The 27,694-nt window shown below is 38.1% G+C and overlaps 1 protein-coding gene across 4 annotated transcripts in view; it reads right to left on the bottom strand.

Annotated features, from left to right (window-relative positions):
• Window positions 1–4,527: 4,527 nt before the first annotated feature.
• Window positions 4,528–27,694, bottom strand: part of PDE5A (phosphodiesterase 5A) — a 105,029-nt gene continuing 81,862 nt past the window's right edge. For 3 of the 4 annotated variants that reach the window (XM_059469872.1, XM_059469873.1, XM_059469870.1), the window contains 13 exons: window positions 27,541–27,625; window positions 24,652–24,827; window positions 23,199–23,258; window positions 19,941–20,087; window positions 18,343–18,468; window positions 17,074–17,168; window positions 13,766–13,853; window positions 12,547–12,647; window positions 12,375–12,452; window positions 11,951–12,014; window positions 11,659–11,733; window positions 11,101–11,184; window positions 4,528–9,769 (listed from right to left, as the gene is read on the bottom strand). In XM_059469872.1, coding sequence (XP_059325855.1) covers window positions 9,635–9,769; window positions 11,101–11,184; window positions 11,659–11,733; window positions 11,951–12,014; window positions 12,375–12,452; window positions 12,547–12,647; window positions 13,766–13,853; window positions 17,074–17,168; window positions 18,343–18,468; window positions 19,941–20,087; window positions 23,199–23,258; window positions 24,652–24,827; window positions 27,541–27,625 — 1,314 coding nt within the window. In that variant the 3' untranslated portion in view covers window positions 4,528–9,634. The remainder of the gene's footprint in view (window positions 9,770–11,100; window positions 11,185–11,658; window positions 11,734–11,950; window positions 12,015–12,374; window positions 12,453–12,546; window positions 12,648–13,765; window positions 13,854–17,073; window positions 17,169–18,342; window positions 18,469–19,940; window positions 20,088–23,198; window positions 23,259–24,651; window positions 24,828–27,540; window positions 27,626–27,694) is intronic. The other variant, XM_059469871.1, reaches the window with a different exon arrangement.

Below are 27,694 nucleotides of genomic sequence, written 5' to 3'. Positions count from 1 at the left end.
ATCTTAACTGCTCATCTCAAATAAGAATTGCTAATCCATTCATTCTGTCTACAATGTGGGATAAAAATCAGGTGTCTAGTGAAAGTAATAATTAAACTAACAGCATTGCTTGACATTTTTTATCTCAGTTGCACCTTCCAGCTTGTGGGAGAGTCTTCAGGCAACTGGAGATGATATTATTTACCCAACAAAGCAAACACAAGTCTCTACTTTGTCCATTATAATTTGTTTGGGGCCTGCTCTGCTCAGCACAACAAGCGTGGGGCAGAGTATTTACTGAATGTCTGCAGGTTGTTTCAGAAAACTTTCCTCTTGCTGCCTGTCCTAACACTGAGCAGTGAAAATTGGGATGGTAGTCTCTATTCATGTCATCACTTTTTTATATATATTGTTTAAATTCTTAGCAGCATCTGCAAATTTTCTTCATTATAACATATTCAGTGAAGAAAACAGCCAGATGGAAGGTGTTCAGGCTGTTTGCTCCTGAGGGTGATGAGGGAACTACCTCACAATGTGCATTTCACAACATCAGTTAGGTCTCTGTGTGTAGTTTTCACATCGAGGTTTTCCCCACAATTTCATGCAGTTTTTGATCACCTGAATAACTCAAAAAATATTGTAGCTGATGCCCTGTGCTGTGCCAATAATGCATGCCCATCTGCCAGCTCAGAAAATGGCCAGACTTTATTCTGAGAGTCAGATTATCTGTTTTTATTGCACTGGTGTGTATCTTGACCTTTGTTGTTATCACTGGCTGTCTTACCTGAACTGTGCAGTGTATGCACCTAAACACCCAGGGCTGAGTTACAGTTCGTCCAATGTGTTACATAACAAAACTGGTTACTCTCCTTACAGTCTTTGCAGAAAGGTTCCTTCTGGCAGTGCTTGTAGTGCAGCTTCTGCTGTATTTAGTAGAAAATCAAGGTCTAAAATAATGTGAGTTGCTCAATATGGCAAAATATGACTTTGGTTTTTCACATGCATTAGAATCATATAATCTACGCGTCATTTAGTGTTCTTTTGTCCTCCTATAGTAGCTGGTTTTCCTTCTAAAATCACAATTAAAATTGGTTTTGTAGATTTTCTTAGTTGGGACATTCCACAACCTTATTCTTTCTTCTGTCTCTCTCTTCCTTGTGTGGTTTGCAGAACTCCAGCATTTTCTTTGATGGTGCACTGAAATCTTGTTGTCTAGTATTGCTGTTCCCATGACAGTTTTAAAAGCTGAGGGTGTGTTCTTGGCTTTGTGGCTTTCTCCAACATGCCAGCTTCAGAACACTGCAAATGGACAAACGTACTGACTTTGAAGTTTGATCTTTAGATGAGGTGGATGGCAAGAAATTATTAACTTATATGGTGATGCCAACCTCGTCGTGCCAATCTGTGATCATTGTAGCAAGGTGTAGTGTGATGGCAGTGCAGTTCCAAAGATCAGGGTGATAAAAAGTCTTTTGCAGTGGGTTGTGTTCATCTCCCCTGTTTATTGTTTTGTGGCTTGTATTCAAGTTGTTCTGACTAAAATTAGCCAGACCAGTAGAACTGTTGGGTTGGTTAAGGCTTGGTGCCAGCATAAACATGATACACTCATGGAAATATTAATTTCTATAACAGGAGACTAATCCCTGATAAAACCATGCAGATTGTGCAGGATTTAGGAGTGCTTTCTACTGAATGAGTCTTTATTATGTCTTGCAAAGATGGATCCCTTGCTGGGAAGTTTCACTAAGCATTTGAACCACAATGCTCAATTCTATATCAATGTGGTAAATAGTCAATTCTATGCCAGTAAAGCCAATTTAAGCCTAACAGTGGGTGGCCAAGCAACCAGGAGCTTGATGGAGCCTAACTAATGCCTTGTCTTGGATAAATAATTTCAAAATACATATTGCAGTTGAGTGTTGCATTGCAGCAGGATTAGATCCTGCTTGAGCTAGATGTTGTCCTGCTCCAGCTGCCTGTTTGCTGAATTTCTGCTTTTATTTTGGTTCAAGGAGAATCTCCTGGATGCTGCTAATGTGAAATCTGTTCAGCACAAGAACTGAGCATTTGAGGATTGCCTAGAAATTTCCAGTGAGTATAGATCCATCTGTGTGATTAGTTAGTAGTGGGCTGTGGGTTTTAAAGCTTGCTCTTAACTGTCTGTAGCCACTGCTTTCTAATTCCTGTGTAATGGCTCTGATCCATAAAGTGCTGCCTTTTTGAGAGTTTTTAATTGGAGAGAACTGAAGTGCAGGAGTTAATAAGATCCAGGCTGAAAAAATCTGGAAGCGAAATTCAGGATTAAAGGAGTAACAACCCTGGTATTTACTTTGTCAGTTTCTGTACGCTAAAATGAATCCTAGGATTACATAGAATAATGGAATCTGGCCTTGTTTCAGTGAAAAAGGGTGACAGTGAACACCTACTAATAAAAGTGAGTGTGCTTTTCCAGAAAAGGTGAAATGAATCTCTGAGTATTAGTGCCATTTGACACTTGCCACACAGAGACTGATATGCCAGTTGTCCTGTGGGGCTTTTTGTCTGGCTTTTCTAAGGTATTTAAATTTATATCTGAATTTTCCTGTATTACCAAATTTCTTTTTTATAGAATATGAAATGTGATCATAGAGTGGGGTCAAGTTATAGTCCAGTGAGTTCAGAATGTACAGTATTGAAAGTCTGCATCAGTCATTTCAGTTTCTCCAAAATCTGAACTGCACTTTTAGCTCATTTCAACATAACTTTTTTATTAACTGTGAACTTTTTCTCTTGGTTATAATATAGCTCCCAACCCCACAAAAGTTTTTTGTGGATATATTGAATCTAATTTAATCTGTAAAATAGTGAGCTTCAGAGTTCTTCTGAAGTGCAATGTTATGTATCTTGCTCTCGAGCAAGGGAGCACCCTGTATAGCTAAGATATTTAAATACTTGTATTTGCAAAAGGAAAAGATGGTTTCAGATTAAAATTCCTTTCTTAGTTTGGGCATCATATGTCTTATGTAAAAGCAGAACAGACACCCAGGTTCTGGTGCTCTTTCCAGCTCAGAAATGGACTTTCCATGTGACCTTGACCAAATTAACCCCTCTACTTATCTGTAAAATGAACTTTCCTTTCATTAAGAAGCTCTATATATCATAAAATAAATTGCCAGTGACTTCATTAACTACTACAATAAAAGTGTCCTGAATGCTTCTATGCAAATGTGTCACATGTAAACCATTGGTATGACTGAACCATGGTTTTTACTCCCAGAATTTGATGGTGGTGCACAAGAGAAGCCTGTGTAAACTGTGGGTTTTTCAGCCATTATGAACTGGGGTATTACGCCAGTGACCTGGGGTATTTTTCAAATGAAGTTGTTCTAAAGTTCTGTGTGTGCTAAGAAATGGTGCTGTTCTAAAGCACAGTGACTGTCAGATTCCATAAGTCTGTCCCTAAAGCTTACTGTGGGAACAAACTCATGTGAGATTTTTCCTACAAGTCTTAAAGGGGAGGTTTCATGGGATTGTGGAATGCAATAGCTGTCACCACCTGCTGCTGAAAATGTGGCTGGAGGAAAAAGCTTTTGTCTTTTCCATTTGTTACTGAGGCATTACATCTGTGCAAGAAAGGAAAGACTTTGTGTGATATTCGTTCACCTCTTCAATAAAAATGCCCTTGCTCCAGGGCTGGGTAAGGAATGGATCCCAGTGCTCCTGCTGCAAACATTGCCACTTCTCAGCAGGGAGTTCAAGCCTCCAGCAGGCCAGGAAGGCTGAGCAGCAGCAGACTGGGCTGTGAGGGGGTGGAAATGTTGTAGTCACAGCAGCAAATGGTGACCTGATGTTTGCAGATCTGCACGGGCACTTGTGCAGTTTCACTCATAAACTGCAGTTGGTTCGAGCAAACAGGGCTTGTGTTTTGTGCTGAGCTAAATCTGGCCCTTCATAGCTTCTTGAATGAGCCTGCTGTTTGTCAGGGGTGTACATAGTTCTTGGTTTTGCCTAGAGCTAAAAAAAGTCGAGCCAGAAGTGTTGCTGTGAAGGACCTAATAGGCAAAGAAGAGAGAATGCCAAGAAGCCCACTGGTCCAGAATTACTTCTAGGATCAGCAGTTTGTGCAAGATGAGGCTTTGGTTGTAGAAAAAAAACTTCTTCCACAGTTTGGTTGGAGTCACTGGGCTGACTATTTCTATCTCTCTTGCAATTGTTATCCCCCAGGAACTGATCTGTGGGGGCAGAGGATCAGGGATCACTCTGTGTAACTCCTGTATTTGCTCGTTCTGCTTTCTATCAGAAATGAACGGGTTTCTGACAGCTCTCAGGAGGTGCAGCTCCAGTGCTCTCTAGTGGTCAGTGGCACTGAATGATTTTTTTGTGGTTTTGAAACAAGAACTGCTTTACTGCTGGCTGATCTCAGTAGTACTCAGAAGTATCTTGATATTAACGGATATTTTTCTCTTCAGGATTTCTAGGACCTAGAAAAGTTGCTATGAAATACAAATTTACAGAAGCAATGATTTGAATCAGGCATTAAAAATTACACCTCAGTAATATAACAAACAGTAAAATTTGACACAATCCTTTTTATTTTAGAAAGCATGAAAACAGTACAAAGAGAAGAATGAAGAAATAAGTTATAAGCAGCAGTCTGACCACAGAAAATTAGCTGACCCTTATGTTCTCTAGCAGCTGTATGGTAAGTAGGGCTAATGATTCTCTTAAGTAATGTAACTAGCTTTGTTCTAAGTCAATGGACAGAAGCAAGAGAGAACACATGACATTCAGAAGACTTTAATAGTGTTTAAAGGCAAACATAATATACAGAGAAATCCCTTAACCTAGTACAAAAATACTGTGCCCAGAAACTATATATTTGTTCAGGTATTTTTAAAAGATAGAAGAATACAAATGGACAAACTCAGTGACTAGTGACTGTGATTAAGGGTTTTATTAAACTATAATAGGAATGTATGTTAAAACTATTTACAGTGCATTTCAAACTACATTCTTTAAGAGACACATGCAGGTGTCTGCCATGTGAACACAAAGAGGACTCAAATTCTAACTTCAGTTACATCTGTAAGGTACCTTGGTCATCGGTGGCAATAGCTGAACCAGCAAAGAGCAAGTGAGGCAGCTGTCACCAAGGATAAGGGTTTGGTCCCTCTTCACAGGTAAGAAAAGATGGATTTGACCCATTCTTTCACTTTCTATACAGCACAACCCAGCTCCCCTGAGGTAAATGGGAATCACAATACTGACTTCAGGTGGGCATCTCAGCATGCGTGAGGCCATGGCATGCCAAGCTCGTGCTGTGGGAGTTAGTGGGAACCAGCAATTACAGAGCATTGTCACATAAATACACATTTACAAACACTGGTACTCAGATTTGAGTTTCTGTATGCAAACAACCTTCCTTATGTGGAGAAGAAACATGGCATTCACCTCACAATGACCAAGATGAAATATCCTGCTGTCACAATTTGCTGCATTTAGCAAGTGTCACTCATTACCAGCACAGAGTCTGTGGTGTTTCTTCTTCTTCTTAGCAAAGTCCAAACCAAAAAACTCAGCTCTCATTATTTACCATACTCTGCCCAAACTCATTCTGCTGTTCAAGCTTATGTTTTAAATTAGTGCAAGCCCCTGAAAAAGTACAGCAGGGAACTGGGAAATAAAGCTAAAACCTTGTGGAATGTAAACTGCATGTAATTTAACATGAAGAAAAAAACCGCAGTATCACAGAGATAGGACTCTGAATTAATGCTACTATATTAATTTGCTTGAAATATGAGGTCTTCATAAAAACATGTGAATTTATTATAATCAAGGCAAATATTTTCCATAAAAAGTCTTTGCCATGTTTTTATGCATGACTGGAAGGGACAGCAGCTGGATCACTCCTCTAATTTTAAGGGCCTAGACCTGATTCTTCATTATCTTTCTGTATAATGAGCTGGAAAATCAATTACCTGCTAATTTTGACAAACTTTATGTATGGATTAGTTAAGTGCCCTGAATGTGTCAGTTCATACCACTACCAGGTAAAATGTGTGGGGTTGGCAATCAAAAGATGCATGCAATTGTCAGAGGGTGATGCATATAAAGAGGCTTTGGTTCTCTCTTCTGAGGAGAAATCAGCTGATCATCAATGAAATTAATTGTTTCCTTTTATCAGTAGCTCACTTGTATATGTGCACAGTGAGAATATGAGTAATCTGCTCTTAAGTATAAACTGCTTCTTAATTAAAAATTCACACCATCTCCAAAGTCAGCATTACATTATTCCCCCCCTCACTTTCTTTAACTGTATGATAGAATAGAAAACCTAGGCCCTCAGCTAATATTGCATGTGTGGCTAATTCCTTGGAAAATTCAGTTACTTGGAATTAGAAGAGGTAGGGTTAATCAGTAATTTTGTGTGTGTTAACACAAGTAATTTTTTTCAGAACAAATCCAGAAATAAAGTGTACTTCAAGAATTAAACTGTGCTGTGGAATGAGTTTGAAAGAAATTATGTTTGTGTCTGAGATCAAGTAGGATACTGACTCAGTTGTCCTCACTGAGAGACGTAATAAGAATTAGTGGAACAAATTCTTGTACCCAGAAATTGAAATCTCAAATGTGACAATGGTTTCAGTGGACTTCAGGCTGAACTGTCAAAGGGATAAACTCTATTTCAGCTGGTTTCTTGTGTAAGCCACTCTGATTGTTACAGCTAGACAGTATCATGTCTTTGAGATCAGACTGAAATAATGAGATACACAGCTCATGATGAAATAAATGACAGCTGCATAGCTGTAATCCACCAGCTGGCTTTCAAAAGGTTCAATTCTGCAGACAGTGAACTTGAAGCAGGAAACCTGCTGGAGCCAGGTTAGGTTTGGATTTTTTTCCCATATTGTCCCCTATCTACATTATGAAAGGAGGGAGCAGTTTCTGCAATTGAGTCACACAAAGCCATGACACACTTGGATTTTGCCTTCAGGCAGAGTAAAACACTATGTAAAGGCTTTGAATCTCATGAAATACAGCACTCTATGCTTTTAAGGTACTTAAACCAGTAGTTTAAAGGCTTTGGTTTTGTTTAAATATATGCAGATACAGGTGTGTTATGATATTTAAATGTTTATTTACTAGGAACTGTATTTATATATGTGTTCCAACATTTATCGTGGAGAAGATTCTATGGGATAAATGTGTACAGATATATAATTAAATATATGCACATACTGTATAACTGTTCATTTTAAGTGAACCTTTAAAAAAATGTAACATCATGCCCTTCTTTTCAAGTCAAAGGTATAAATCCAGCACTCCTTCATAGCATTTATAAATTTAGTTATAATAAAGCTTTCTGAACACAAAATATAGCAAAGAAATACTGGAATATTCATGTCAAAGTTACATCACTACACTGTGATATCATCATACTTATCTGCTGTGTTGTCACCATGAGTTACCAGTCCAAACCAATAGCAAGAATACACCTTTATATACATATATTTTATTCCTATTTATATTAAATATGTATCTCATCAGTATAATAATTATATTTCAGTATCTCAAGCACTCAAGAAAAAGACTATACAACGGCTATGCAAATCCTGAAGCAAAGTTTTCTATTTTTCCAGAAGTACCTAAAACCTTTTTGGGGGGGTGTGTGTTGGCAGGGTCAGGCTGCTGTCACCTGCATACTGTGTATGCACAGAAATACATATACAGAGTACTGCAAAACAGCAGAATTCTGAGTGTTGCAATCCATCCTTTTTTTTTTTTAATTTGTTGGGACAGAATAAGGAGAAATACTTCTGTACTAAAATGTTTTCAAATTCACAGCTGCAATCATTTATTATTGGTCCTCACTAGACAAGTCTGAGATAGGACTTAATCAGTGACAAATAATTTAGTGTGTCAGAAATACTGCTGACTGTCAGAATACCTTGTTCTATATTAAAAAAATATCAACTCTAACTTAGTATCATCAAACATTTTGAAACATTTGCTTCATCTTTTCTTAGCTTCTGGCATTGTTTGTCTAAATGAAGAAATTGAAAGGGTGAGTTTTCCCTTTTTGACCAGATCTTACGACTTGGATTGACAATCTCCTGGGAAGAAGAATTTATTGCAGTTTCTAACTAGAATTTCCTGGAATATTGTGATAGAACTAAATTCCCACACTTAAAAGTCCAGTGCCAAATGTGCTGCTTTTGCCAAATGATGATTTTAACTAAAAAATAATGATTACAGATTAAAACAATGGAACATTTTGTGTGTCTCTGTGCAGCCAAAGTTATGTGTGCTGCTAATGCATTTTAGACTACTGGCATGTATCTCCTTATCCTGTCCATCTAAATAATAGTACTCTCCTTGTATTCCTCTTTTGGGATTTGTCCAATGTGTATATTTTCTATAATTGTTTCCAATTCAAAACCATTTTTATTACTTATCTTCACTTAAATAATGCACCAATTTTATTTTTTACTAGTGCAAGTTAATTGATTTCTTACTTTACAGAACATTAATGCCTCACATACAAATGGCAAATAGCACTCTTGGCCATTTTTGCTTTTGGTATTATTATTTTCCTATTTCTTCAAGACACTATGATTAATCATTTTAAACTAATGTTAAAATGATTTTTAAGAGATGTTAACATAAAACTTTCTTCAAAGTGGTCATAGCCATTTCATAGTAACACTGGCCTGAAGAATCAGTCATTGGTGGTCACCAGGAGTGTGCCCTTCCTGCATCATTCTGATTCAGCTTTTCACCTCTTGCAGTCATTCCCTTCTGCCTGTGATCCAGTCTGTTGGTTAGATGATGTTAAAATCAACTCCCAAATGAAGTTAAAACCAGCGTACAAAACCAATCCTGCTTTGTTTCCATTTCTCTGCATGCTTCTTGCAGCTTTCCATGGCAGCCTGTCAGTTCTGTTGGGATATTTCATCTGTCTTCAAGCAGTTTCCATTGGACATGGAGAGCTCAGACACCTCTACCACACCTGAGACTCTGGCTGCCTAGTCATTCACAGGGGTCTTAGACATTTCTTCAGCTGCAATAACACATTTGCTAAGACATCCATCTAATTTGGAAAAAAGCAAACTCTACTGGGTGCACAGATTTGGGGGTTTTTCACCTCAGAGCCCAGTTCTGCTGTCTGAGAGAGGTTAGCAATAGTTTGTTTTGAATAGGCTCCCCAGAGTGAGTCCTAGTCTTTCCTCTGAACCTCTGGAAATAGACCAGGCAAGACTGCTCAATATTTTTATAACATAACACAGCAAGATGGGAGGAGGGACAGAAAAGGTGCAAAATGCAGTAGTCTTTCAGATACTGGCCACAACATGATCACTAAACAACTATGTACATCTGTAAAGCAACAGGCTCTCGGGCACAGTCAGTGCCTGCACCAGTACCTTCTTGTGGGCTGGGGTAGCAAAAACCACCCCTGCAGGTCATCTTCCATCTCAGTCAGATGTAAGAAGAGAAACATATTGTCTTCAGATAATCTTGGCATCTACACAGTCATGCTATGTCTTGAAATGTGGAAAAAATAATACAGCAGTGGCAAAACATAAGCCAAATTCATACAGTGTTTAGCAAAATGCAGTACTCTCTTATTACTGTGTCTCCTACGTGAACTTGGGCTTACGGTGGTGAAATCAGCACATCAGTTCCGTTTGCCTTGGTTGCTTTCTCCATTAATCAGGTTCTCTTGCTGCTCAGCCAAGGCTTGCCATTTCTGCCTGTTTTTTCTGCAGCCATCCAGCAAAGGGGAGCAGGCCTCTGACACATGTGTTAGGGCCTGAAATGCATTGAAAACGTGGAAAACAAATTGTATTCAATTTTTAATTTAAAAATGGAGAATGAAACACATCTCATATTTTTTTCAGATTTCTGAACTTAGAGGAAGACTTGTAGATCATTAAATGCACTGGTTAGTTAACACAAGAGCTGGGTAGAGTTTGGACTAGGATCGCTTGGTAACTGTAGATATAAGCAGCAGTGCACATTTTAGAGTAAATGATTCCAATTTTTCTGATCTTTTCATAAATAGAAAGGCAAAGCTCCCCTCTAATAGGAAGAAATATAGATGTTCAGGCTCTAGAACTGTGGGCATTCAAGTCTGCTCAGGCGTTCTGTTTAAGTTTTCTGTTTGTCCAATCTGTATCTTTGCAGAGACACTCAGTCTTGTTTCAACGGCCTACCTCCTACTGGAGACAGTTTTCTGAGGCTTCAAAGCAAAGGCTGCCTTATTTTCCTGACAGTTTCTACAGCACAGAAGCACTTCATTTTCAGGGACAGCAGCTAGTAGCTCCCTTTCTCTATCCCTGTTTCCTTTGAACTGGTGAATGTGTGTTCTTTTCAGAAAAGCTAATTGTGTCAGAGGGAAAAATTCAAGTAATCATCCTGTTCCTTGCACTGGAAGGTTCTTAAGTATTCGGTTTTCTGTTCATCTCCTTTCTTTTTCTCACCTTGGTTTCTCTAAAATACTCGGTACAGGTCAAATAAACAGACCTTTGCTCCAATGTTGTACTGAGTTAAAAAACCCCCAGAAATCATTATGTTGTTTTTCACACTGTATTTGACCAAGCAGCTTCTCATACAGTTTGTGACCAGGTCAAAAAAGCATTTCAGTGGATTATCTCATGCAATGCTTTGGTGTGTGATGAGAGAGAAAGAAATGAATGGGTTGGGAAGTGTTAAAATTGGTAAAATTGGGTCAATTTCCTATACATAGCATATCCCATTTTGTATAACAAATTCTGAATTCTTAAAAACTTGTAAACACTTTCTATCAATGCACTACCTGGATACCATTCTTTCCCTAGAGGTCAAAGCATTAGTGACTTTCCTTGATAATCCAGAATATAACCCAAGGACATAACATCAATTGCAGAGAGCACAGCATTTTAACTAGGTTTAAAAAAATTGTGACAAAACATATTAATCAGACAAATTATAAATACTAAAATAATAATTTCTTCAACAGAATAATGAACCATGTTAATATAAAAAATATTTTCTAACTAAGGGGCTAGTTTTTAATTTGATTTTTATTCTAATGGTAAATTTGTGTCTACCAGTGAGCAGCTCTGGTTTCAGATATTTCCTGTTCTTCCTTAGGCACCATACCTCATACAGCTGCAAACAAACAGCATCTATGAATCCAACCTGCATGCTGGGAATTTTGTTTTTCTTCTCTCTGTTCATTAGATCCTGCAGATAATAAGAGAACAAGTTCTGTGTTTAAATGCATTCAATATAAAACTCAACCAAAACCAAAGAGTCTGGAATTAAAAAGCAGCACCTTAAAGAGCACAGCAAGCTCAGCACAGTGGGGTGTCATTACAGGTGTTAGAAGGAAGGGAATTGGACTGCATGACTTCCCTCAGGAGACTGGCTTTGGGTTGACAGAGCCCAAATATGCAGGCAAACTTACTGGGTTTGGATAGTTACATATAGGTACCAATTTAGGAATGCATTTCCTAGCCAGTTAGTAATAGTGACTTAAAGGAAATAATCCTGTCTGTTCTTCTGGTTCAGAAATAACGTCACACTATTGGTGTTTTGGAACCACAGAACAAAACTGGCTTCTAGGAGGCCAGGGAAGGAGCTAGTCCTGCAGTGTGGTCAGTGGGAGAAATTTTAAGCGCTGTTTCCAAAACACATTGAGCAAGAGGTGCCACTTACTGTGGGTTCTATGTTGAGTTCCTTCCGCTCTTTATCTCCTTGATCAAAGAACTCAGTAGCCACAAGCTCAGCAATCTGTAAGAGATTTCACTCATTGAGAGGTGTAAAAGTTTGTTTGCTACCTACAAACGAGTAGTTCCTATCTCTCCTTAGGATATATCATATTAGCCCCCACACACATCATGAGACTCCAGTTCAGGATTCCACCACTGCCTTTGCAGTAAGGACTGGGTGGAGGAAACAAACTTTAATGCAGTTTGCATTTAGGAAACCTTAAAAATTAAACACATACCCGTTGCTGAACTGGCCATGGTTTGGTTATGGCTGATAAGTCACAAGCAGTCATCAGCATTGCTCTGCAGAACAAAGAGAAAGAAAGGCATAAATTACTCTCTGTGAAATGTATGTAGCCACCAAGTCAAGTGACTGGTAAAATAGAATATAGAATTCCAAGGAACATCAAGTCAGAAAAACAAGTGAAATTAGAGCAAAGTTATAGATGTAACACCACATGCTATTTAACAAAGTTTCTTATACAGGTTGCACACTTAGTACTTCAGACCCAGGGAGTTCAGTGATCTGTGTGGCAATGCCAGCTTGTACAGGCCCAGGGCAAAAAGACCTGCTAGGTTTAATCAAGTTCACAGCAACATGGCATGGGAAATTGGCTACCCAGTAATATTAACTGATTTCATGATTATTCTGCTTTTACTTACAGAAATAGCTCCTTTTGTGAGGGATCTTCCATATTAAACTGCTTCTTTCTTAGAAGTTCAAAAAATTCTCCTCTCCTCCTTAAAAAGAAGTTAAAACAAAAGATTTTGCAGGACACTGACATGATGCTAATATCCAGCAGTGATTATTCGGCCAAAGTTTCTTCTGACTTACTTGATGTAGAGTGCCAGGTCTGTGGCAAGAATGGCCTGTTTTATCATTTTCAATGTAGCCTTGTATTCTTCAATGGAAAGGCTGCTGAGAATCTGATTTCCCTTTACAAAAAAAACCAAAACCAGTGCTATCAGTAAAAAGGGCAACAGCACACCAGTTTGCTTAAGTATCTCTAAGTCACCAAATCATTATGAGTTACTTGCTGATATCTGAGGTCATTCTTTTACCCTCCCTCCTCTTGCAGATTGCCTAGTTTAAAAACAAAACTTCCAGTCTTCCCAAGTAATGGCAGAAAGCTGCAGAGCAGCAACATCATCACTCATCATCACTGACTATTACAAAATGAAACTGTAAGCAGAGCAACATCAAAGCCTTTAAGTCCATTTTATTCATTAAAATTAAATTTGTCACTGGCTGTATCACAGCTTCTCTTTCCTCATCATTCCCCTCCCTGAAGCAGAGGAATTATTCCCATACCTGCCCATACACCTCTAGTAAATGAAAATATTTTCCTTTTATGAAGCAGCATAAATAAGTTATTAAGTAAAAGTATGAACTCAGCAGCCCCCTACTAAACCAAAGCAGTACGGAGCAGGTGAAATGGAACTCACCTCAATTGTTTTTCCATATTTGCCTACCTGAATAGGAAAAGATCGCTATACTACAAAGGATGCCAGAAGTACCACAACCTGTGACACAAAAGGAGCAGTCCTTTGGAAGGATTGTGAATGCTAAATAACTGGTCCTGAGAATTAGTTAATAGCATCAAACAAGAAGAATGTAGTTTTATTTGCATATTTACTAAACTTAGGTCTGGCTTCACTTTGGAATGTCAACACAAGCAGTGTTTGGTTTGGTCTCATCAGGGCTGCTTTGTGTATGTGTAGGCTGGAATGTTTTTGAAACGAGAAGGAGGACTGGGGTTTGTTTGATGGTTCATAAGAGGTCCTGAAAATGGCACAAAGCCTTTTGTTTCCTTTGGTGCAAGGAAGCAGGTACTCAGAAGGATGTTAGCAAGGCTTCCCTTATCAGGCAGCACTTGGAAGGCTTTGGTAGCACTCAGCAACAGAACTGTGATTTCCCTGTTGCTGCATTTGCTTTCTTTACCCAAAAAGGAATAAAGAGCACTTTAGAACATATAAGGGTGGGATTCTATCCAGAAGCTAAAAATAGAAAGTAAAATAGTTTCCTTCAGCATACACAGCAATGTGGCACTCACTGGACTATTCAGGATCATAAGGCATTGATCAAAATGATGATGCTCCATGATTGAGTGGCAATACAGCTGAGCCAGTGGATGTTCGCTTCTGAGGAGGAAAGAGATGGAGAAGTCAAATTAGACAAACATACTAGTGATCCAGATATAACTTCCCTTTTAACATTCACCTTGTAGGAATATGGATAAAAAGATAATGCTGTTCCTTTGTCAGAGAACTTAGAGCTCTGGTGTTCTGCCTTCTCTACGTGTAGAGACCAGCTGCATGCGAGGAGTGACAATGTAATAAAAGGTTACATAAGGAATGAAAGTTCCTCTATAGAAAGCAAAGGCAACACGAAGAGTTCATTCACAAGCACAGTTTAGGAGACAGTTTTGGTTTCTGCAACATGTTCTTAAATACTCTTAAACCAAATGTTCTTAACCCACCTGTCATATTTAGTTAGCTCAGCTGCTGAGCCTGTAAGTAATATGCAAACCTAATAGGAAAATTCCTGCAGACCTCAGTGCAATATGGTGCTGGGCCCAAAATGTTGATCAAGTAATTTCCTTGTGTTAGTAACTATACTGGTGTTTCATCACCACTCTTGTCATGACCAAACTACTGCAACATTGTTACCTACCCTTTGCCCAGGGTAAAATCCAAAAGGGAAACTGCTTGGAGGCCAACAGTGATGTTGACTGTTCTACAGGCAGTGAAAAAAATCCAGCGGGAAACCAAACTGTGTAGGTACAGAACTTAAAAACACCTTAGTGCAAAACTTAAAAGCATCTTAAATAGCAAATTCTATTTTCTAAACTGAGTAGCATTTGAGTAGCTTTAGTCAAAATAGAGAAACTCCTCTCTTGAGGATTTCCAATTTCTCCCTGTTCCTTGTTGCGTAATACAGTTCTTGGTTTTTGCTGCTCTGTCTTAATTTTCAACCCCTGGTCCCACATTGCTCATGTAGTCTCTTCAGCTAAATCTGGATTTTTTTGGAAGTCTATTTTGCTGATGATCCTGGATCTATTACTCCAACTATAATCTGATTTACAAATGTTTAATCATGTCAGTAGCTCTTTTAGCATATAATTCCATGCGATTTTCTGTATGGTTAAAGACCATTCACAAGACTTAATGGCTGCAGGATTGGGCCCCCGTGTGAGTGAGTGCACAGAGGCTCAAATAAAAGTCATAAGAGAAGACTCTGGGGATTTAAGAAGCACAAAAATGAGGAGAGAAAGATGGAAAGACAAACAAAAACCCAGAAAGGAAGATTAAAGGATGCAAGCCCCTGAGGAATATGGGCTGGCTGCCCAGCACCTCCTCTGAGACCACCACAAAAGGGGCATAGAGCAAATGTACTCTTGTGTTTCTTTAAGGAAACAAACCACAGGATGGTGCCAACACATGCTGGGTGAAATTCCCACTGAATGAAGTGGGATGCATATTCTGTGTCCCAGAGTTCATCCTGACTGGAGAGAGAAATATGTGAGAAATCTCTTAGGTTATCTTCCCAAGTATTGCTCCAAGCTAGAGCTTGCTTAGTACTCGCAGACCCTAACTGGGGCTGGAAATAAATTCAGCTCTGACTTCTGTAGAGGCACTTCAGTCAAACCCCCACTCCAGGCCAAAGGACACCGTGGCTTTCTGAGCATAGGGATGTGGTTATGCAGCTTTCTGTGCTTCCTACTTTGCATGTGGGATTGGAGCAAAAAGAAAATAACCCCCCTGCATAAATACCAAAAGGCTTTCAAGCAGTTTCCTTTCTGTAACTTCTACTGCCAGGACCATTTCAATTTTTGAAACTCTGCTGCTTAAGAAAAAAATCATACACTGAATATCCACCCTCCCTGCTTCAAAGGAAAAAACAAAAGGGATCTGTTCCTAGAAATAACTTTTGTATTTAGGTTTAAAAAAAAAAAATCATGGAACTTTCTGTTGAGAAAGGAGTTATTAAGCTATAGCCATCTCAGCTTTACAGCATGTGTAAACGTTAGATTTTGCTGTCTATGACACTTTCCCAGGACATTTTTGAGAGGAGATGACGCGTCTCCAGATGTCTTCCAGGAAATTTATTTTTAAATAAATAAAGCAAAAAATAGCTAACTAGTTCCAATCGCTGTGAGGCTACAGTTACTGCTGGAATCCTCTATTACCAAGCTAGAAAAAGATCACTATTCTAATGTTGTGGAGTTTGTTTTTTTTTCCTTTACATATCAGTGTTACTCCAAACACATACATCTGAAATGCAAGAGTTCTGCTTCAGCTTACTTTTTTTCTGCCTTTCAGTATTCTGTACCTAAACAAGTTTTTCCTCCCTTACTATCTTACTTTACACATAGCGAGAATGGCAGACCACTTCTTCACAGGTCACTTCAAGACCATTCTCCAGCTCTGCCAGAAGATGATGCACATTTCTAGGTATCTTTTGCCCATCTCTTTCCCAGGACACACTGCCATATCACAGGAATCACCTTAAGCCACACTTGAAATCAGCTGAAGACTCATATGTTATTTGAAGTGTTACCAAATTCACTTGATTGGGCAGATTTCAAACTACTAATAAATTTTAAGTAGCTTTAGTTAAAACTGAAAATATGGGGAAAATTTTAGTCTTGTTCTGATATTTCATTCTGATAACTTTAAGCCAAAATATTTTGTTTAGTAAAAATATTTTTTCAGTGTTTTAAATATATTTTGCCTTTTTGTATTGTAAAGGCCTTTCTGTAATTCCAGATTGGATCAAAGTTAAAGAGTACAGATAACCCACAATCAATGCAAAACAACCATACATTTTTAATATGATTTTAACTATGTCACTTATTCTAAACAACTTAGAATTCTGGAAAAACATGGCTAAACCAAGAGTAAAACAATCTGAATTCAAAACAATGGGGAGACCCCTCTGTACCAGAGGGGTGCAGACCTCAGTGCTGCGTGGGCCTGGACAAGAAGCGAGCAGCTGAGTTGGGCAGCGAGTGATCTGAAAAGCTGCACGTTTCCTACACACTGTCACTTGGAAGCTGCAGCCTTTTGCTGTCACTTGATGGGAAATAAGGGAGGGGACTTTGGGAGCAGGAAAACGTTGTCCCTGCACAGCAAAGAGTTCACTTAATCTGCCATCATAGTTAGTCAGCAACAGAGGCGGTGCATCTACTTCAAAGAAGTTGGGAATGGTTCTGCCTGTTCTTACGCTTTCTGCTTTGTGAAAACCTGCTCCTTTGCACAGCTCCACAGCATCAAAGCAGTCAGGGTGTACCTAATTTAGTTCTGTGCTAGTGTTTGTTCACTCACTTGTTTTTATTTAACTTCTCTCAGACCCACTTACCTTTGTATGTAAGAGTTGTTCACTCCCCTGTGATCCAGATCATGGCTCAGAGTTGCTATCAGCAAAGCCAGCGTTTCTAAGTCAGTCAGTTTGCTCTGTATGCAAAAAGTAATGCCACAAGTGAGTTGTGGATTTATTTACTACAATGTGTTTTACATCTGCTTTCTGAATAATGAGAACTGCTCTTAGTACACAAAAGACAACTCAGTTTGGAAATGATTGATTTTATGTTTCTGCTAGGAAGATGCATCTCCCAGTGCTTGCCTTTCCCCTTAAACTAGAAAAAAATTGAATTATGTTCAATGCTGTTCAGACTCCAGAATCTAGGACATGAGAATCAGCAGGGAGTGAATTCAGTGTAGTTAAGAATAAACAATTTATGGAAATTGCAGTGGAGACTGTCAGGATTCCAAAAATAGCAGGCAAACTATCAGGATCATCAGAGATTGCTCGACCGCACACAGAGCTAAACTACCACATGCATTCCAAAAGGGAGAGAAGATGGATGTCCTTGCCTTGGTCTCTTTCAGCACCTTTTGTCATTTTCATTAGTGAGATAAAGTTTATAGAGGAAAGAAATGCCTCTTCCTCATTGGTATTGGATTTTGACATACAAATGTATTAAAGACATGTTTTTTCAGAATGAACAGAAACATTGTTTCCTAAAAGAATATAAAACCAAAACATATAGCCTGTTTTGCAAGAATATAGAATCAGTATTTTATTTATTTAGAGAATCATGTAGCCCTAATCAGAATGATTACATTGTTTTTTAAATTATTAGGTGTCTTTTTAAGTGAAAGGTTGAAAATTTGTTCAAAAGCTTTGGAAGGAACATTTAAATATTTCTTTCGATGTTTTTATGTACTGTTATGTATCTAAAGCTGTACTCAGCTTTGCATTTGAACTTTAAAAATTCCTGTTGAAAATTTTAAGGAAACATCCTGAAAATGGGTCAGCCTTTTTTTCTCTCTACTTTTTTGACTTGCTTGTAGCATAAGCATTAATTTTAAAAGGACATAACCATGTACATGCCTTATTAGAGATATTCCCGTTGGGAACATCCTGATAACCGCTTCCAGAGGATTTAACTGAAACAGGGAACCAAAAACCACAGCAGCAGTTTCACAAACCAAGCCCTCATAGCCAGAAGTCTTCAGCAGAAGATTCCACTGACAATACCATGGAATGATGAACATCTTACTGACCTGACAGTCAGAGCTGTGCATCATTAGAGAATTTGTCTTAATAGAGGAACTGGAAATGTACCTGAATTTTCCCAGATTTCAGAGCAGCAAACATGCACTGTGCTGTGTTGAAGGCATGTCTCCAGTTGTGATAAGCAACATTTTTCCGATAGTTTTTCTTCACACTTAAAATCCACCTGCAGAGAACCTTTAAGAAACAGCATCACATAAATGTGTTTTCATAAGAACAGATTTCTAATACATTCAAACTTTCTTAATCCCACTTGAAAACTCTCTTACTAAAAAGAAACTAAATCCATTTAACTCAATTTCAAGTTCAACTCTAACACGCTTGTAACTGTGAACATTGATAAGAACAGGCTTACATCCACTAGTACAGCACCTATTTGAGTGTGCCATACTTGTGGGTTTGGGGTTTTATTGCTAAGGGCTAAATGTGAATGTCAGAAGCACTGCTGTTAATTCAGAAACTGTATGTTGAGATACCTGGGAGAAAAAATCCTTGATAATCATATTTGATGGAGAAAATTTATTTAGTTATTGAGTCTGCTTAAGATCTGTTTTGAAAATAAACAGACAGCTTTTCCCTCCTATCAGTTTGCCAAAACCCAAGCAGAATTGGACTTTGGAAAGCAAATAAGTATGATAGAAAGATTACTACATTGCAGGGTATTTTCTTTTTTATGCTGGAGGAAAGCATGTCCTGGATGTTTTACTCAACAGTATTAGAAATTATGGGTTATATACTTTTATATATATATACAGACACACACATATACACACACTTTCTTCCTACGTTTTGTTTGTAAGGAAGTGACAGTATGAAGGTCAGGTAGTAATTTGATATTGGGATTAAGGTTGTTCACCTTAGTACAGAGGTGAAGCTAAGCACTAGGACCTTCAAGGGATCAGATTAGATAATAGAGCACTTTTGGCCCTTGGACACTACTAATCTAAATTGGTCTATAAACTGCTGATCTAGACAATAAATATATGCTTTCTTTAACTAATGTTAAAGAAATGTTGTAGGGCCTATGAAGCCCTACAAACTGATCTTGCATTTTGATATAAATTTTGATGGGTTTGTTGAAAATGTTATAAAGCAAAAATAAGGTATTTAGAAATGAAGGTTTCTACAAATATATGTTGTGTGCACTCAGTGGAAGAGGCTGAAGAGATTTTTCTATTTTACTTGTCTTGATCACCTTTGACAGATGTGTTGGTAAAAACCTTTAGGGAAATTCTCACAGCTCATCTATGTAATCATCTGCTTCAATCTTTACTATTTCCATATCCATGAAATTCCTCCTAATCTGTTATTTTGTAGGGAAAGACTAAGGTAATTACTACCTCATATGGACATAGTGAACAATGTTATTGTCCTCTTTGTAAGAGTTTTTCACTTCCTGAGAAGTTGCTATCCTCTCTCTCCTCAGTATTCTGTTTTCCAGTCCATTAATGATAGACTGTAAAATGATTTATCCTTCAGTAGAACCAATCTCAGGACAGACCCCAATTCTTCATATGCCTTCCTGGTTTGCTAATTACTCTTTAATACAGATGTCCAATTCTATTTACAGTGAGATCATCTCACTACTCTGAATTCCTAATAATTAAGGTGCCTCTTTCTGTGGGGGCAGTATTTGGCAGCAACCATACCTCGTGTTTCATTTGGAAATTTTGCACCAGGTTGAGGTCTGTGAACATTCGAATTGTGCACAGTGTTGTTTCAAAGTCTGACAGCTCAAAGTCACTGAAGTAGAAATCAGTCAGGTTGAGAGTTTGTGCAGATGGCACTACAGCAGCCTGGAAAAGAATGAGAGAACACAGCTTAGTGCTGGGGCAGAGAGCAGAACAAATACCTGCTTCTTCAACAGACTTATTAAAAAGAGACACCCAATTTTACCTTCATGTGATACTGAAAACTGAGGATTGCTTCACATTTACTTCTCCATGCCTCTCTTGTTTAACATTACCTTGGATTTAACAAGCACTTTTCCATAGATCAGGAGAACAAGGGTAGAATTACCTGGTCAGTCTGGTTGTCTAAATCACCAGAGGCAAATTGTAACCAAAAGTATTGATGAAATTGGGAGAAGGAGAAAATAAGGCAGTAGAGTTACATGTTTGTTTTTATGGATATGCAGACAGCAAAATCCGTAACTGTTGGCATTTTTCTAAAAATGGTGAGGAAAGAGATGTCAGTAAAACAGTTTTGCTAACAGAATCCACATTCAGCACGATGGGAGTCAGAACACGTCCACAGGCAGAGCTTTCTCAGGGCTAGAAACCTAAAAAATGAGAGTTCATTTGTGATCAGTAATCTTTAAAACCCATGGTCAGTGGTTTTGGTGCAGTTTGCATACAACCATAAACCTTCAATGTGAAATTTGAAACTACAAGGTACACAATACACCTGCTATCCTGCATATTTTTAAATCTGAGTTTTTCATTGTCAGTAATATCTCCATGTATTACATCCCACTTCTAGTTGCAAAATACCGAGTATTTATATCTGTTGCCCTTCAAAATACCAGGTGGAGATTATGCTAAGTCTTATATTAACTCTCATACTTACAAAATAAATGCTAAATCTTATACTATAGAACAAAATGTAGTATCATTTTCTGCAGTAGAATAAAAGGTGGGGTTCTCAGTGCTACTGCTATAGAGCTATTTCACCTCAGTATGAGTGTGGTCCAAAGAAAATCAGGTAAATCTGAAATGGTGAAGGAAATAAACCTTTGTGTTTTTTTTTCTCTTTGTAATTCTGGGGGAAAACATTTCTCCAGTGTGGGCAGCTGTGTCCCAGAAGGTGAGGAACTGAAAAGGAAGCATTTGTCATAATCTACAACATTAGTACATGTAACATGCAAATCCATGGAATTGTGTCTGCCAGCCTCTGTTCCTGTCCTCTCCCTTGTGTGTCAGAATCAGGAAGTCACAGAAGATTATGAAAAAGAGTATTGACACAGGGAAAAAATGCACCCTTTTTGCACCTTTCTTCTGCCACTAATTTTATGTCCCTGTTTGGATTCATGTGGGATTTCAGCTGTGAGCACATGAAAGGCCTGCATGCTCAGTGGTAAATAATGCAACTGTTCAGCAAAGCTACTGACATAATTTTGAAAAACTGCAACTGCAGGCTGGGGTTTCACTAGGAAAGGGGCTGCAAGGACACAGAAGGAGCTCAAAAGAACACCTCACACCTAACTTCATTCATAATTTATCTTTCCCTTCCTTGATCTTCTGCCTGTTACAGCCACAGCAGTAAGTTTCATTTCAGCTGAAATATAAAAACCCTGCACTGTATGACAGTTTATAGTGTTGTTTAACCAGATTAACTATTTCCTTTTTCACTTAATGAAACCACTAGAGCCTTCTGCCTCCTGTTTTACAGTATGAAAGTTCATCAGCTATTTTAATTTCAATTTATTGAGCTATGGCTTCTGTAAATACATTGGCAGCAAAAAGAAGTCAATGGAAAGTGTGGGACCACTGTGTGGCAACTACAGAGAGATTTGCTTTGTTTCATCTGCTTTGGATGATAAAACACAGGTTGTAGACAGTACTCAGGCTCAAAGGAGGTGACTGATACAATAGGACAGTTCTGTAGTATTTGGAAATGATGATTAAAGTAAAAAAATTGACTGCAGCCTACTCCATAAGGCAGATAATAGAATAGAATAGTGCCAGTTGGAAAAGCCCTATAACCATCTTCTAGTCCAACTGCCTGATAAGTATATATGTTCAGATTATTTAGAAGCAAAAGGTATATCCAGAAAATAATTCACATTATTTTGGCCATCTTTATATGACAATATGAATGCAAAAAATAAAAACTAAACTAAAAATTTAATGAGTGCAAATAAAAGGCCCATGCTTGTGCTCTGGTATCACCTTAGAAGCAGTGGCTGACACAGGCCAGGACTGTGCTAGGAAGCTGTGGACAGTTAAGCCATGCCAGTGGACACTGCCCCAGTTCTAGGTTTGCTGTGGTCCTGTTTCATCGAGCAGTAACAGTGGAACCACAAAGGTTTCATCACAAGCCCTGAGGAGAAAACCTTAGGAGAGGAGTTGCACTCTGGTCTTGTCATGGCCCGTTATTGATGAGCAGCAGTGTGGTAGGACTGAGGTTCAAAAATCCATGTGACACCATTCTAGAAATATCCTTATTCCCACACCTTGTTGTGTCACTTGGCCAGACCATCCCATGCTACCCAGCTCGTGGTCCCCTATGCCTGCCTTCCTCTCCATCCCTCCTGTTTGTTTTCATGCAGCAGGGGTGATGCTATTTCCCTGGAATAGCTGCTGAGGGCTTGGAGAACCTAAGCACATGCTGTGCTTTGAAATGCACTTGAAATCCTAGCTGTAGTTATTCCTTAGGCAGTGGCTTCAAAACACAGAATTAACATGAGCAGAACAAGACACTGCACAGAAAAGCAACTAGAAAGAAATTTAAAATCATTGCATTAAAAATTCAATACAGAATTTATATGTAAGGCCATAAAGCTGCAGCCATACTTGGGATATTTGAAAGGTACCAAACCTGTAAGATATACAGCGTTCAGACTTAGCTGCAGAAAGAAGAGTTCTCAACATTTTGCTTCTGGAATACTTAATCATGAGTTTGATACTGACATTGCACCAGTGACTGTCTCAAACTCCTGAGAAAAATCAGTTAGCACAGGTCTGGGTCTCACAGTGCTCTGGCCAGCTTTGTCTCTCACTGTAGACACTATAATATTTCCCTTTTATGTGATTCAGCTCAGGAACCCATCAGTATGGGCTTCAATGTCATTTTTATTTCTGGAACATATGCTTCTGCCCCTTTAAGGTTGACATCTATGTACAGGACTGCTCTTGGTTGTTCTACTAAAGCAGTATTTCTAAAGTAATAGTAAAAAATGCAATTACCACTGTTACCTGCAGCTCCCTCGTTTCCTCCTCAGCAGCAGAAGCATGGTATGAGAGAACCTATAGGAAGAAAAAGCAGCCCTTAGTACAAAGAAAAAAGCCATGAGATAACAAGGTACTTTTCGTAGAGCAGACTTTCCAGCATTCCACTGCATTTGATGATGAAATTTTCTGTCCATGCAGGGCCTGAGCCAGTTTTAGGGAAGCTTTCTGAATGCATATGGGGAGATATCTGCATCTCTCACAAATCTCCCACAGCACAGAATCTTCTTGAGATAATTAGGCCAAGAAAACATAAATAGCTTCTATGAAAGAGCAAAGAATCTGATTTTCTCTTTGAAAATTTTTCATGGCCCATTTTCAAAGGCAAATAATGCACAAAGCAGCTCTTATTATGAGCCTGACATTATAGCCATACTAATTCTTTCAAGAGTTTATTCAGACATGAAAGAAAGTTTTACCCTAACTGAAACTTGGCACAAAAGTCTAAAAGACAATACATTCATTTTAAATTAAAAAAAAAAAGCTCAGATTTTTAACTATTGAGAACATACGACATGAAAATGTTACAGAGTTTTATTTTTTTTTAAAGAACCCGTTTAATACACTAACCTATAATCTGGCTGGAACTTCTTATAGCATCTATGAAGTGCTATAGTTGGAGACAGAATTGCTAATTTGCCATATAAGCAAATTATTTGGACAATAGTTTTACAAGCTTTTTATTTAACATGACCTAATACAGGTTTATTTGAGAACTGTAATGTTTCTGTTAGAGGCCACAGGGCACATAATCCCATTTTAGGAGCTCTGCAAACACTCTGTTTACATAATGGATGTTAGGAGATCCAAAGTCTACACATTTTTCACTTTCAGCTTCAAGTTATCACCCCTGAGTAATTCAGTTTCTCAGACTAAAGCCCTCTTCAGCTGTGAAGCTTAACAGGAACCAATTTAAAGGCTGTGACCAGATGATGTTCATCTTGATATGGTTTGATGGAGTCTGAGGAAATTGCTGAGAGCCTACAATAGTGCTGCAGTTAACTCCTCACACTGCTTTGTCTGAAGGACTGAGCCAAAATCATCACCAAAACCTTCAGACAAGAAGAGGAAACCCCTTAATCTGCCAAACCATTTCTCCCTTCCTATGCAGCAGAACGCACCCACTGTGCTGCCAGTGTGCAGCCTCGTGGAGAGCAAGAGCCTCCAGCTCCTCACTCAATCTCAGCAGTAAAGTGAGGACACAGTACCAAATAAAGAGTCTGCTGGCAGAGTCAGAAACAAGCAGAAAATTCCTGAGCAACTCAACAGTCCAAATGCTGCTCTCCTGAGGGATAACAATTTCTGTTGAGTGTCCCTGGGAGTAGCTGCTCTTACATGCAGAACAGAGAGGATCTGGGGAACATTAGAATCTGTTTGGGGCTAATTAAGGACCACCTAGATTTAGGCTCACCTCTAGTGTCACCATCTGTTTGGCCATGGCTCTTTCTACAGCCTCATACATCTGTGTGTTCTGGATCCCCAGGCCACAAAAAATGACAAATGCTTCCAGAAACTCCTCATCATTTCTGTTGAAAGCCTTGATTTTCCCCGAGTTGTCTTCCATCTTATTCACAAGCTGGCAAACTCCTATGTCAGGACACAAAAATGAAAGGAAGTAATACAGAGAATATGTCACTATCAGGAATTAGGTTTAGGCCAGATAATCCTACAGTATAAACCACCAACATGTGACACATAGGAATTTTGTAGGATTTTCCTTTTTTTTTCCCCCTAAAGTGCAGTTTCAATGTATTATAAAATAAATGTTAAAATTTTATATATACATAATAAATTCAAAAGTACTTATTAGGATTTGTAAACCAAAAATGTAGGGCTTTAGAGGTTTGATTGTCCTGTCAAATTCAAGGGTCGTTTTCATCCTAACTTTTATTATTAATACTATTCTAGATTGATATAATCCCTAAAGACAATTTGTCCTTTGGAGGCTAATTAAATTTTTGCAACCATGCCAAAAGAACATTTATCAAAGTCAGAACAGTGGTACACAGAGTTTTCACTTCCTCATTTGAGCCAGTACTAGGATTTTTTTCAAGTAAATGAGCTAAACAGGGAATACCCAATATGAGGTTCAAAGCTGAAGTACACTCAACCTTTTTTTGAAGATGTGGTTGAATTACAGCTTCTTGCAAACACTACTGAACTCCTTGAGAAACATCTGACTGAATTCAACTTAGGTTCAAATGTGCTGATATTTACATTCATTAATTTTGTGTTAAGAATTTCTGGGCCTTTCTGCACACATGTCATTGAAGAAGTCTGACAGGTAGCTTCTACCACACCTTGCTGCAGTTTAAAGTGAGCAGGGAGAAATTCAGAAACACACCTGCCCTCGGTTTTACCTGCTAAGATCACAATATTAATTAAAGCAGCTGAATTACAAGAATATGTTTTCTTTGGCAATGAGTATTGTCTTAACAGACTCCAAATGCTTTCTCACTGCCATGAGCAAAAAAGTTGCATTTCCTGGCCAAGTGCCAAGATATCCCAGCTGCAAATTAAAAATTCTGAAAAAACTTACCATGTGTGCATCTTCCCTGTTACAGCTGATAATAAAGCTAAGGAAAAAATGCAGCACACACAAACTGTGGTTTTAGAAGAATGTTAGCCTCACAAGTTTTGATGTCTGGTGACAACGGAACATTGTCCTGTTTCCAAATTGTATTCTGTTTGAGGAACTTAGTATCAGAGTCTCCTCTAAAGAGACCAAGACTGTAACCATTGAGTGTAATGGCAGGGATTGGGGTATCTGAATACAGCAAACAGAATTCTGAACCTTTATGGAATGAGATGGAAAGGAATGGATCACTGAATCACATAATCCCATTAGAAAAGAATTCATTCAAATAAGAAACAAGATTAACTTTCCCTGGGAAAAAAGAAGCTGATTTACAAAACTCTTCAGGAAAATCCCACAAATCTGACCTTCAGATTTCTGTTTAGTACAGTTTATGAAATTATAATTATTTCCATAGCGACAGTGATGCAAGATTAAGACAGTGAATATGCCACACAAGTAAATGAATTCTTAAAAGACACAGTATTTGCACGTAAATGTCTCTTTAAAAAATAGAGAACTGCAGTAAATATACTGTGTATTACTTAAAACTCTTTAACCTCTTTCAAAAGCTTCCCCAAAGCACTGAGAGGTCCACTGATTACAAATTAAGGAACTCCAAAGTCTTTCACTGGGACAGAGTTATAAAATCACAGCAGGATTCTGTAAAGCTTTTATCACATACCTGAGAAATGTACAGGTCAGGAGAATAAAGTTCTTTTCATCTTTCTTGCTAGTAAGATTTGCTTGGGTTTCATGTGGACAGTTTTTCTTACCCCCATCCCACTTCCTAAATTCTGGTTTGGGGCATCCTAATCTTAAAAATAATTTTAAAAAGAAACCAGACTTATAATAATAGTCATACATGCTTTGTAGTATTGTAAAGGAACTTCTGGGTACTATCCCAAAGAAAACTTCTTGACCTTGTCCTATTAAATAATTGAACATGAAGCAGCTGTGAAACCATAAAATACTTCAAAGAACATTTCCCAATGAGAATGACTCAGATTTGAAAAGCCCACCTAAATGGGTGGCCTGACTGAAACTTTCAGTTTGAACTTCAATAGACAATCTCAATAGAAAAAAAAAGCAGATGCAACTGTTTTATCAATAGCTCACAGCATGGTGAAATATCCCTAATTAAAGCTCTACAGTTCAGTCTTCATTTTAGTCTTTTAGGGATTGTTGGAATATTTAAAGTAATAAAAGAACTCATGACAGAAGCTAATAGCAAAAGAAATTTCAGAGAACTCCATTAGATAAAGATAAGGTTTCTTGTACTGCTTCAGATGTTAAAAAGCTAAATCTGTCTTCACAAAAAAGACATCAAATTTACTCTATAAATTGGGCCATGCAGTTTAGCCATCATTCTCAAAGAAAATTATTTCAAGATCATTAAAAAGTCATTCTTGGAACTCTTAATATTTACTTGTCAATTTTTTTCAAGCTGATGAAATTGGATCCATTCTCCTATCTAAGAATGAGTACATTTTATTTTCTGTTTGTGAGGCTTACTGATCCCATAGGCTGACACTCATTTTCTACTCTTTAGCAGCTTGTTAGGTGAGCAATTTATATTCATGGTTGCAATAGACTTACTAGTTGAGAACATGATAATTAAGGATCTTCTCTCCTGGCTTCAGATTGCACGTTGCTGTGATTTTATCGTGGAGCACATAAATTTATCTATAAAATGTACAGCGTTGTTTTTGTTAAGATACCTACCTATCACTTTATTCTTTTTCCCATTTTTTATTGGTGTACACAGCAAACTCTTTATGTTCCAACTTAGATTTTCTGCATTGTCATTCTGTTAAACAAACAGAAAAATACAGTTACATTTTTAAAAGCTGCTTTTCAGGTGGCTGAAGTGAAAAAG

Source organism: Ammospiza nelsoni, chromosome 4, assembly GCF_027579445.1.
Source record: "Ammospiza nelsoni isolate bAmmNel1 chromosome 4, bAmmNel1.pri, whole genome shotgun sequence".
Lineage (NCBI taxonomy): Eukaryota > Metazoa > Chordata > Aves > Passeriformes > Passerellidae > Ammospiza > Ammospiza nelsoni.
Note: the sequence above shows the minus strand (reverse complement) of the source record. Positions and strands in the feature narration are given on the sequence as shown.